We start from the raw sequence: 12,976 nt of genomic DNA, 5'->3' as shown, positions 1-12,976 counted from the left end.
ACTGAGAAATAAGCTGGATTTGTGGAGTCTTTCTTTTAAGGCTGGGTCTTATTACTTAGCCCAGAGTAGCCTCAATTTCAGGATCCTTCTGTCTCAGCCTCTCAAGTGCTAGAATTATACTACACCTAGTTTGATCTGGCCATTTAAAAGGATTATTAAGAATACTGTGTTGAGAATAAATGATACTGGTAAAAGTAGAGTGACCATTTGGGAAGTTACAGTGTGACTTTAATTCAGAAAGAGATGGTGGCAGTGGCTTGAAGGATGGGGGAGATGAAAAACCCGACCAGCATCTGCATCGTTTCAAAATAAAATGCCTGTGGCATTGACATATCCGATAGGAAGCTTTCTAGAAGCAGTAATGCCAAGATTTTTGACCTGAGTTCTGGAAGAAAGTTATTATTCTTTAAACACTATTTTGGTTTACTTTGAGTAAATTGCTAAAGTACATCTTCTAGGATTTCTCTCATTCAGAGTCCCTAGGAGACCATCATCATCATCATCAGTAGTAGTAGTAATTAATTAATTAACTAGCTGTGTGTGTGTGTTTCCCCCTTGTGAGTATGTGAGGTTCGAGGATAACTTGTGAGAGGCTGTTTTCTCTTTCCACCATAGGTCCCACTGAGACATCTAGTTCCCCTGGCAGATGTTTCTAATGTGTCTCAATCCAGGTTTTGCTTCTACTTTTGAGTGTAGTTTAGTGTGGTGTAGATATTCAACAATGGTTAGTTATCCTTCAGCATTTTTAATATACTATGTCCCTTGTTATTGAGGGACATAGCATGACTGTACTCTGGAAGACCCAACAAGCAGCTGAAAGAGTCAGAGGCAGATAGTTGCACCCAACCAATGGACAGAAGCTGCTGGCTCCTGTTGTTGAATTAGGGAAAGACTGAAAGAAGCTGAAGAGAAGGGCGATCCTGTAGGAGGACCAGCAGTCTCAATTAACCTGGACACCAGACATCTCTCAAACACTGGACCACCAAACAGGCAGCATACACCAGCTGATATGAGGCCCCCAACACACATACAGCAGAGGATTGCCGGTTCTGTGTTCATTCAGAGATGATGCACCTAACCCTCAAGAGACTGGAGGCCCCAGGGAGTTTAGAGGTCGGGAGGGGTGGGGAGTGGGGGCATCCACGTTGAGACGGAGGTGTGGTGAGGTGGGGAGGAGGTATGGGATGTGGAGCAGTAGGAGGGTGGACAGTGGGGCAGGGAGGAATAGGTGTGGTGGTGGTGGTGAATAAAATATGGAGTGTAAAATACATACATACATACATACATACATACATACATACATACGTAAGTAAATTTAAAAATAAAAGAGATTTTTTGATACAATTTAAGTTTTTTAGCATCAATGTCATCTTTTTTGAAATTATACTTTGACACAGAATATTTCTAGTATTTTTATATGTGCCTGTTTTATTTTTTCAACACTGTTTTTTCCAAATGTCTTGCATTTTAAAAAATTTAAGAGTTTCTTGTAGCAAAGGGTGGCCTTACTGTGTAGCCAGAGCTGTTGTTGAATTCATGATCCTCCTGCTTTTATCTTCCAAAATTTGGGATTACAGGTATGTGCCATACCTGGCAGGCAAATATTCCTTTTGTGTTTTTCTCCTTTGTCATAAGATATTGAACCCAGGGCCTGGCATGTGCTAGGCAGGCCTCTCTACCATTGAGCTACATCCGCAGCTCTCTTATGCTACTTAAGAAGACATCATTCCTTCAGGGTTTCTTTAGCGTACTAAAGCCAAGTTATGTTATAGTCTTTGCCAGTCTGCCCTATATAATTGCTTTTAGAGTCAATTTATGTTCCAGTTATTTTGTGTGTGTGTGTTGTGAGAGTTGGTTTTCTGCCTATAATTAGGAACCTTTTGATGACTTTGTTACTTATGTGGATTCTGTCTCTGAGGAGATAGATCAGATCTTGTCGTTTTGGTCCATCTCATCCCAGTCCTGCTGGAGTATCACAGATGGAACTAACAAGTTGCTAGGCAGCCTGGTTCAGGTTCCTGGTGCTTTTGGATTTTCTTGTCTACAGCCCCAGCTCTGTCCTCTCTCCTGGGAGAGGGAGCCACTGAAATTCCCTTCCCTGGAGGAGAACTCTGGTCACCACTGCTGCTTCTGAATGTGCCTTGCTGTGACCCCTTGATGTGTCAGCAGTCTCACCTGCTGTCACCCCCTGTGGTTTCCTTGCTCTTCAGCTGAACTAGTTTTAGGGCTTCCCTCTGTGTGTTTTAGGTGTTATGAGGCAGGACTGTTGTGTCACATGGGGGATGCCTTTTCACATGGAAGTCACTTACTGTATCTCATTTAAATTTCTCATAGTCAGCTAATATTTTTATAAAGTGCCCCCAAAGAACTTCTTAAAGATGCTCCAAGGTAAATTCTTGAATGTGATAGAAGAGAAAAACAGGAAGTAGAGCTCTGTAAGTTGTCCTTGATCACGGAGCTTTTATGTGACACAGGAGGGATGGGTCCTGTAACTTGGCTCCATAGTTGGGATTCCTAAACACCCACGTAGATGCTTGTCCACCCTGACTTCCTAGTTGGTGGCCTTAACCACTGTGTTCATACCTTCATCTGCCAGGAATCAATATTTGTACATGCATTTGTTTGTTACAAGAATGATGCAAGATCAGTTATGTGGAGCTTGGTGTGCTAGATGCATAATAGACATACAATAAATGAGTTCAGTGTAGCAGGAAAATAGATTTTCAGTATGTTTAAATTATAGTGTGTTTCATATGAATAAAGCAAGTGAGAGTTATGTCGTTAAGTGAGATTTTCCTATATGACTTTGGGGTGGGGTGGGGGGTCTGGTCCAAGAGAGAAGCAGAGCTAGGAAGCAAGGAATCTAAGAAGGAGAGCTCAGCGCAGAGCCCAGACTGGACGCCAGCCAGTGGGAGAGAGGTCTTCAGAAAAGCTGGCTCGGTGCTGGGGGTTCCAGAACAGGGCAGGGTCTGGATAGAGGGGCAAGAGGCAGGTCTCAGGTCTTCAGTGGGCACGGGGGCTCTTGTGAGCGCACTTTGCCAGCTGTAAACTTGTACAACATTCTTCTGGGTCTGTTTTGGAAATCCCCAAATTAATAAGGAACATTTGGTCCTTAGTATGTAATACTCAAGGGAATAAATAGGCCTGGCTAAGTGTTTACAGTTCAGATAGCCAAGAATCTAAATGAGGGAATTGTCTTTGGGACCTTGGCTAATGTTTGTTCCCTGGTCATCTCCTGCTTTCTGCACCCTACCCTGCAGATTCTCCACCATTCTTCCGAGCAACCTTCAAAGTCTGGCTTATATCCTGTTCCTCCATGACACCACCAACCCTCTGTACACCTGTGCCTAGTAATTGCTCTGTATAAGTTAGAAAATTTATCAGTTTTGATAAAGAGGAGTGTGTGTAGAGACTATAAACAGATGCTTAGTTGGAAATATGGGCTTGTGTGCATATTTGGTGTGCATGTTGTATGCTCTTGTAGAAGCCAGCAAAGGCAAGAACCTTATCAAAAAAAATGTCTTTGTAGAAATTGATGAAGTTAAAGTATGAAGGTTTTATGTGGCTGTTCAAGAACAGTTCTCAGTTCATAGGATGACCCAGGTTTGAAGACCTGCCTGGCTTCTGTGGCCTTCATTCGCCGGCCCAGGAATGCGTAGGCGATGTTGTGTGGAGAAGCGTCCACATGTGCTTGTGCCGTGGAGTAGAGCTGCAGTGATTTGATAGGAACACAAGCTCCTGCCATTGCTGTGCTCTGTGTGGTGGGTTTTATCGGAAGATTACACCTGCCCTAGACTGCAGCTTTGTCTTTAAGCCAGTTCTTTAATGGAGCAGAAAATGCAAGGAAATGAAATTCATGGAGGATTCTGCATCAAGTCATTGTAAAAGTGACTTTCTTAACTTCTGTATGTAACTCCAACACACACACACACACACACACACACACACACTCACACACACAATACTTTTTCTTTTAGGTTTTTTTTCCCCTAATGTCCCTGCCTACTCATTGTGAGCTAAATTAGCCCATATATATTCTTCCTGATTTTAATAATGGAAGAGAAGGCGGCAGCTCAAGCTCTTACTATGCTGTTAGCACTTTAGGAATCGCTTTGTGCAGTCTGGAAGCTGGAGGTTTTGGGTTTTGGTTTTTAGTTTCCTTAGAGAAATGAAAGACTATAATGAGTTAGTTTTATTAATGTTTATTTCTGTGTTTATGAGCGAGCATGTTCATGTGAGTGCAGATGCCTTCAGAGGTCAGAGGAGGGTGCTGAGTCCTCTGGAGCTCTAGGATTGTGGGTGTGGAAACTCAGTTCAGGTCCTCTTACCTGAGTGGTACGTGTGCTTAACTGCTGAGCCTTCTCCTGGGCCTCTAAGTTGGTAATGTTGATGTAAGCCAAAGAAATTACTAGCTGTGGCTAGGAATGAAGCTTACTGGAAGAATAGTTACCTGGCAGGTGGGAGGTCCAGGATTCCTCCTCAGTCCTGTCAACATAGGACATTTATCTTTAAAATGGTAGAGAAAGAAGCAACTTTATCCTTACGATGTAAATGTGTGTATGTATGTATATGCGTGTAAACCATGTTTAAAAGTAGAGAGAATAATCGATCCAGTTGTCTTTATCATTGCTCAGATCCGACAGGTAACAGACCTTGCCACACGTGCTTTGTACGTTTGCATGGTAGTTGTTGAAGTATTAAAATAATTAGTCTTGGTCTGTGAATTTTATGCCTAGGCCTTCCTGTGTTGTGTCTCTTAACACGCAGATACCTTCCCTCATGTTGCACTGTTCCATGCTTGGTGTGTGTTATATCTGGACTACTTGCACATTTTTATGTTATTTGTCACTATTGTTCTTACATTGTATTTGTTCAAATCAAGGTCTAAACAAGGCTGGCATGTTGGAGTTTGTTGGCTTTTTCCCTCATGTGCCCATGTCAAGGTTTAAAATCACTCATTTTAAGTAGTATTCTATTTTTAAGTCAGTGTGAATTGTATTTTTAAATTTCAGTTGCTATTTGGAATAGTCAGAAATGGAAGTTCACTGTTCTTCAACAGAAAAAAAACAAATCCCAAATGTGTGTCTTAAATAAGGTGTGGCTCCTGCTCCAAATTACAGCCAGCTGTCTTTTTGATGATTTTTTTTCCTCTGCTTAAAATCAAAGCATTTTTCCAACTTGATATCTGTTTATTTTACTGTGTTAATTTCAGTTACGCAGGACCTGGTCTTTAATTCCTTCTTGGGAAGGCTGAGTAATGGGGTTGCCAAGTTCCAGGCTTGAATGGGCAGCTCACTGAGATCTTTTCTCAAACTAAGAACTGCAAGGGACTAGGGTCTGGCTCAGCAGTGGAGCTTTTGCCTGTGCATTAAAGCCCCCGTCTAATCCCTTAAGTCAGGGCGCCTACTGTCCATAGTGGCTGCTTGCCTGTCATTGAGTATGCTGCTGCTTCAGCTCATGCTAATACAGTAGCGCAAAAGTCTTGTGATGGGCCAGTGTGACTGATGGTCAGCAGCTAGCAGGGCCTAAGCTTAGACCTGACAACTGAGCCTCAGATCCCCGCGGTAGCAGGAGAGACTACTCTGCAAGGCATTCCTGCCTGTTTGTGTATGCACAAGCGCTTACACACACACACACACACACACACACACACACACACACACACACACACATTTTTTTTTTTTTTTCGAGACAGGGTTTCTCTGTGTAGCCCTGGCTGTCCTGGAACTCACTCTGTAGACCAGGCTGGCCTTGAACTCAGAAATTCGCCTGCCTCAGCCTCCCAAGTGCTGGGATTAAAGGCGTGCGCCACCAACGCCCAGCACACACACACACACAATTTTAAGAGCATCCTTTGATAGTGTCCAGATGAACTTTTAACATGTCTTGCCTCTTCCTAGATAAATTTCATTCTTAATATTTTACAGATTTGAAAAAAAATTATTTGTGAGAAGCTACATTTTAAGTGCAATACAAATAATTATTAAAATGTAAGCCTAAACATACTTACTTTGTGTGTAATATCAATAAATAAAAAACAAATTACAGAAAACTGTATGTGATGTTTTTGTTGGAACCCTTGAGTCTTATAGTCTGGACTGTCTGTAAGAGTCTAGTAAGCCTTCTTCAGAGCATTGTGAGTGTGAAGGCAGGCCTGTGTGATCAAGCCTATTGGTAGATAATGCTCGCTCTGCACACAGTAGTTGTAGGAGGTAGGACCTTTAATAGCTCCCAGCCCAAGACACACAGCAAAGAGGGCGTCTTAGGAGCTTTCTTGCTACTGTGATTGAAATATTTTATAAAAAGCTGCTTAAGGAGTTGGGGTCTGTCGTGGTTCGTGGACAGAGAGGTCGTGACAGGGAAGGCCAGGCACCAGGAACTGCAAGTGGCTGCTTCCAAAGGCAGACAGGGAAGAACAGAGGGGTGGGAGTCTGTGCTGAGCTCACTTTCTCCTCTGATAGAGTGCACTCACAGCTGGTGCGTCTTCTCATCCCAGAAAGGGTGCCCAGAGGCGGGCGGGCGGGCGGCTCTCAGGTCATTCACAATAGGTGTGTGTGTGATAGTATAGTAATAGGGTATAGTAGGAAACTTTTTAGTTTTAGTCTTCTCAAAATAAAATGTTTCTTCTTTCTAACAGTGTTACTGTATGTCACTAGTGTACACGTTTACCTTTTAGTACCTGATGATTCCAAACATTTGCTCGCTTGTACCTTTTAGGTGCTCTAATGTGAGTCTGCAAAAGCTGCCAGAGCAGTGGCTGCGGAGCGTTCTGGAGGAAATTAAAGGCAGTGATCCCTCATCCAAACTTTGTGCTACAAGGCGCAGTGCTGGGATTCCCTTCTACATACAGGTACTCCCCTAAGAGCAGGCACTGCTCTGTCTGGGCTTGGACACTGTACTTCTCTTCTTACTGTGTCAGTGAAAGTATTAGATGTTCCTGTCTTTTCAGTACCATAGACTTTGTGACTTTGTTCTTTTTATTTTTTATTACATTTAGTGATTTATATGTGTATACAGGCATATACATGCTGTGGTACACAAAGAGATCAGAGGACAGCTTTCTGGAGTTGGTCGCTCCTTCCATCATTTAGACTCCAGGGACTGAATTTAGGTTGTTAACATTGGTGGCAAGCACCATTCCTAGCTGTGCCATACTCTGTCTCCTGCATGACTTTGTTTTAATGTGTGGACAGTATGTTCTGTGTCAGGTCTGTTCTTGGAGCAGGAGATCAGTCTTGTATAAACAGAGAGTAGCATAGATTTCCATCTATGTATTCAGTAGTCAGGAATCATGGAGCAGGAGATCAGTCTTGTAATATAAACAGAGGGTAGTATAGATTTCCATCCATGTATTCAGTAGTCAGGAATTGCTGTGGGTGTAGTGACTGCTTACTTTTAGGAAGTATCCATATTTGAGTCCTTTTATTAAATATCCATCATAAAAAATCATAATCTTTTTTTGTTTATTTGTTTTTGGTTTGGTTTGATTTGGTTTTTTTTGGGACAGAGTTTCTCTGTGTAGCCCTGCTCATCCTGGAACTCACTTCATAGACCAACTGGCCTCTAACTCAAAGAGATTCGCCTGCCTCTGCCTCCCAAGTGCTGGTAATAAAGAGTGTGCCACTGTCACACAGCCTAAAAAAAAAATCACAATATTAATAGTAGCTCTCGGGTAGTGTGGCTATGTTGTGCCTATTACATCATTTAATCCCTACCTAAACTCTATGAGCTAGGTACAGCTATCATATCCTATATGAGACTAGGGATATAGAGGTGACTTGCCAAAGGTCAAAGGGATGTTAGAATTGCTAAGCCTAGTCCATCTGACCCCTGACCAGATCTTCATGCGAGACTATATGAATACAGTTCCTAAACACAGATGAAAACATGCTCAACCTCTTGCTTTTTAAAGTAATTATACCTCACAGGATAGAGAGTTAGAGACTGTTGCTTTCATTATCCTGAAGAATAAACCCCAGTACACTCACAGTACTAAATCAGATGCCATTCTTGTTAATAGTAAGACAAAAATCCACAAAACGAGTCTTTTAGTCCCCCTGTGGTTTTTTCTTTCTCTGTTTTCTTTCTTGTACTCCCAATATCTTCATGACTTTTTGATGCCCAGTTGCAGAAGTGATCGACTGAGATTACTAGATAGACCTGAGAGATGAGCCGAGCTACTTTGGTTGAGTGTGGTTTAGTTTCCTATCTGCAATTCCTGCAGACCTGCTGTGTTCATGTGGCCTTCTTTGTTGAGGACAGATGTCAGGCAACTGAATGTCCTGTCCAGTATTTGTGCTATGTGCTTATTCCTGCTGATAGTAATCTTGTGCTGCCCATAGTTACGGAGTGATGAGCAAGTCCATTTCCCAAGCCCAGCAGGTAGCATTGCCATACCGCTTGCCCAGTTCTTTGGGTAAAGGTGAGTCAAGCCATGTTTCCAGGAACAAAACCTCTCAGCCATTGAGTGTAGCTTTCTGTTTTTATCTTAGTGGAATGAAGTTTTAATTGTTAGAAAAATCTGTTCAAAAGGATCCTACTTTTCTTAACCTGACTTACAAATAAAGTAATAGCTTTTGTTCTGCTGACAACTTCAGTTTAAAGTTAGATATGGCAAAAAACCCTACCATTTCAGTGTATGAGTTTCCCCTTTGTGTAAACAGACAAAAGGATTTTTAACATTCATAGAGCATATTTTCTGAGCATAAGTTTATTGTCATGAATTTAAGTCTTTTACATGGTTGTCTTGTATTTGTCTTATTGCATAGCTTGTCATTGATTTTTGAAGACCCAAAGTAGTTGCAAACTTTGGCTCTAGAAGCCAGAAGCAACATTTTACAAGACATACAGGTGAAGGAAGAAAGTCCAAGAATGTGACTGAAGTGGATTTCCTTTGACAGCTTTATTGAGATATAATTCACCTGTGGACAGTTTATGCATTTAATGCATGCAACACAGTGATTTTCAGTATATCCTCCCAGCTCGAGAACCATTAGCACAATCTAATTTTGGAATATCTCCTGACTCCTACCCATTAGCAGTAACTTCCAATGTCACCGTACTTCCCTCTGCTGTCCCCAGCCCTAGGCAACCAGCTAATCTTTCTGTCTGTAGAGTTGTCTGTTGTGGACATCTCACGTAAATGGAATCTTACAGTACTCAGTCTTTTGTGTCTGGCTTCTTTCACTTAGCAGTGTATTTTCCGAGTTCCTTCATGTTGTCACATATGTCTATACTTCGTTCATTTTTATTACATTGCCTCAAGTGCTGATAGCCCATTATTATGTTATGGGTATGTTATGGGATGCTAGTCACACAGTAAACAATACACTCCTTTGAAATCCAAATGCATGATCCCTTGGAGTTTGTAATGTTTCTTTTTGTCCTGTGTAGTTTCAAATGCTGTGGTGTGATTAGACTTTCAGTAGACTCTTCTGTGAATAATTAAATTGTTAATTAGTCTCGAGAGGGCCTATAAACCTTTAGATGAAATCTAATCCAGTATATTTTTGTCATTGTGTAAATAGAGAAAATTTTCTTATTTGAATGCCTTGCTTATTGTATCTGATGTTTTACCTAATTTTGGTCCTTACAAAGTGGCCAATCAGAACCATTTATTCACCAGCTGCTTATTATTACATAATTGACCAACAGACAGAAGGGGCTGTGGAGTTGACATGTAACCTAATTTTATACATGAACAGGCTAGAAAAGTTAAGCTACCTGGTTAAAGTAGCCTGGCTTAATTAAATTCAATAGTCTTATTTTTAATAGAGGGTATTTTAAATTTGGGGATTGATTCCAAAGCCAGCAAATAGGTGTGTGCAAAATAAAAGCCCCTTGATTTGGGGATTTTTTTCCCCCATAGGCATTGTTGGCATCTGAACCAAAGAAGAGTAGAATGGACTTGCTGAAAATAACAATGAGGGAGCTGATCTCCTTGGCTTTGTCTGCAGATGACTCAAAGGGCAGAGTCCCTCAGGTAAGAATGGAGGACTAAAGTCTCCATTAAGTCTCTCCTCTACCTTTATTTCTTTTAAGTATCTGCTGAAGATACAGAACTCCTGAAGACAGGTTACTGTGACGTGTTTAGAGATTTGGCTTATTTTTGCTTTTTTGTTTTCTCCCTTTTTTAGTCTTTCCTATCTATAAAATAAACTTGCCGTGGTTGATATGTAGTGATCAAAGTGGACAACTTTAAAATTGTTGAAAACATTCATTTGACAAGATATTTCACAGTGTCACTATCATACCTAAAGACCTGAAAGTGAAAATGGAGTCACACTTGAATTGTGTGTGGGCTTTGTTGAGTTAATGTACATTTTGTAGCTGAACAATTGAATCTTTCTTTACAGTGTAATGTAGGAATGTTAGTATTTTATATTTTAATTTTAAGTAATACTTTAATTCCTTTATGCGATTGGGTTCAAACACCCCTCACAACCATCCTCCAGCACTAGATAGAAAATAACCTGTGCCCCTTTCCATCCCTGGTAAGCACCTTTCAGTAGGATGCTCCTGCTGCACTGTGGGAGGCCTGTGCTCGGTGAGGGAAAAGAGAAGGAACTTGATAGGATTTTAAGTCTTAGGTGGTGTCAGGTACCATGGGCCATCATGTGGGCTGACTGTGGCAAAGTCTGGTGCTGATTAAAGTGTGCATAGGGGCCAATTACTGTAACATAATTCTTTGGGAAATAGAACAAAAAGATTTTGTAGTATTCAACTATAAATATTAAAATTTTTGAATATTGCTTAATATTTCTAATAATTATTTATTTTATGTGTATGTATGCTTTGACTTCCTACATGTATATGTACCGTGTATGTGCCTGGTTCTTATGGAAGTCAGAACAGGCTGTCAAATCCCATGGAGCTAGAATTAGACAAGTTGTTACTGGAGTTGTAAGTCCCCTTGTGAGTACTGAACCTGGGTCTTCTGCAAGAACCGCCAGTGCTGTGGGCCATCTCTCTAACACTCTGACTAGCGTTTTAAAATGTATTTATTTCAGCCAGGCAGTGATGATGTACCCTTTCAAGACTCACACTAGGGAGGCAGGCAGATATGTGTGAGTTTTAGGCTAGCCTGGTCTATAGACCAAGTTCTAGAACAGCCAGGGCTATGTAGCAAAACCCTGTCTTGGAGGGAAAAAAAAATAAAAAGCAAAATAAAATGCATTTTTGTTAAAGTATTAAAACAGTATTTCTACCCAATTGCTCTGTTATCAGGGCATAATCTACAAGATAGGAATAGTTGATATTTATTGAGATTCTGTTTGTGAATGGGTTTATGATCATTTTTTAAGATTAAATGTTCCATGTGTCTTTGGAGAGAACCTGCTATTCTTATGTTTTAGGTACAGAATTGTGCATGTGTTCAGTGGATGAAGCCTTTTGGTTGCATTGTTCATTTTGTAAACTGCTTACGTAGATGTTCAGTTCTTAGGTGTATTCTCCTAAATGTACACTTTTATTTGAGAACTCTACATTTCTGGTAATTTGTGTACATATTTAGAATTACCGTAGTTTTAAATCCACCACTAATATTTGAACTTTTCATTCTAGGTTCATGCTTTAAACATTCTCCGAGCCTTGTTCAGAGACACCCGTCTGGGAGAAAACATTATCCCCTATGTTGCTGGTGGAGCTAAGGCTGCAATTCTGGGCTTTACATCCCCTGTCTGGGCAGTGAGTGTTCTTGCCATGTATCCCCACTGAGTTCATTATGCTTTTGAATAGTAGGTTTTTATAAGCTTGTAACTTTCTCAGGGGATGATTTTGGATCAGAATACATTTTATTCCTTTATGGTTCCATTTTCTCTCCTTTGTTGGCTTCTAATTGATAATGACTTTATTTTGTGGCTTCTATGGCATTTGTGTCTTTAACGTACCCCACATAAAATGTGAGCGCTTCCTAATAGTCTCATCTTTGGGCTGTTCCTGCTACAGTTTTCTTTGTGATACACAGTAAATTGATACTAGACTGCTACTTCTTTTTAATAGTCCATTATCACTTTTTAATTTACCACTTCAGCCATCTGTAAGTATGCACAGCTCACTGCATCAAGTACAGAGAAGTTGGCACTATTGCCTGTTTTCTGACCTTCTCATTACAAATAGAAGGGTTCTTGAGACTGTCCACCAACTCCTGGTCTTTCCTTTTTTCCTTCCTGTGCTCCTGCAGAGGTTTCTCTCTGAATCTGCCTGCCCTGACACATCAAATACGTGAAACAATATAATATATGTCCCTTTGTGTTTGATGTGTTTCTAGTATGTTGTTGCATGGATCAGAATTTCTCTACTTTCTAAGGCTGAATAATATTGTGGTATGCCAATAGACCATTTTTCCTTATTCTGTTGATAAGATGATATCAATAGACATTGAGATTGTTTTCAAGTTTTCAATTGTGAATGATGAAGCAGTAAATGACAGTTGTCGGAATCTCTGCTCTCAGTTTGGCTGTAACACATGGGCATTCAGCTTCCTTTTTTGGAACGTGTTTCCTACAGCAGCAGAGCTGGTCTCTCTCTCTCTCTCTCTCTCTCTCTCTCTCTCTCTCTCTCTCTCTCTCTCTCTCTCTCTTCCTCTCTCTCTTTCTTTATTTGTTTCCCCTCCGCAAACCCCCTATCCTAACCCCACACCCCCCGCTTCTGTTAGGGAGCTCCCCCCACCCACTCCTGCCTCATCACCCCAGCATTCCCCTGTATTTTTAAATTGTTAATAGGATTTGAATCAGATTGAGAAAAGGACGATACTCAGCTTTAGATTTTTATGTTCTTGTTGGATGTTTTTGACTCACATAAATTGTTCTCTTCAGGAAAAATCGTTGTCAATGAACTCCTAAGACACAATCAATCTCTAGCTGTGTCTGTAAGGAAGAAATGCCAGCATAACGGTTTGCTGCTTCTTCACAGAGCCTCAGTTTCGATTTTCTCATGTCATAGATAATGCTAAGCTTTGATTATTCTCATGTAGAGT

General features: G+C 40.9%; 1 protein-coding gene across 10 annotated transcripts in view; it reads left to right on the top strand.

The window, feature by feature from the left end:
- The window catches only part of Thada (thyroid adenoma associated), a 276,191-nt gene that overhangs the window by 61,202 nt on the left and 202,013 nt on the right, over positions 1 to 12,976 (top strand). For 9 of the 10 annotated variants that reach the window (XR_003952120.1, XR_003952121.1, NM_183021.3 and 6 more), the window contains exons 23-25: positions 6,718 to 6,850; positions 9,869 to 9,982; positions 11,563 to 11,685. Coding sequence is in view for 8 of the 10 variants with exons in the window: in NM_183021.3 (NP_898842.2) it covers positions 6,718 to 6,850; positions 9,869 to 9,982; positions 11,563 to 11,685 (370 nt within the window). In the remaining 2 variants the exon portion in view is untranslated. Of the gene's footprint in view, positions 1 to 6,717; positions 6,851 to 9,868; positions 9,983 to 11,562; positions 11,686 to 12,976 lie in introns of those variants that run through there. The other variant, XM_030249805.1, reaches the window with a different exon arrangement.

Source organism: Mus musculus, chromosome 17 (assembly GCF_000001635.26).
Source record: "Mus musculus strain C57BL/6J chromosome 17, GRCm38.p6 C57BL/6J".
In the NCBI taxonomy this organism is placed as follows: domain Eukaryota; kingdom Metazoa; phylum Chordata; class Mammalia; order Rodentia; family Muridae; genus Mus; species Mus musculus.
This window is presented reverse-complemented; position numbering and strand designations above follow the sequence as displayed.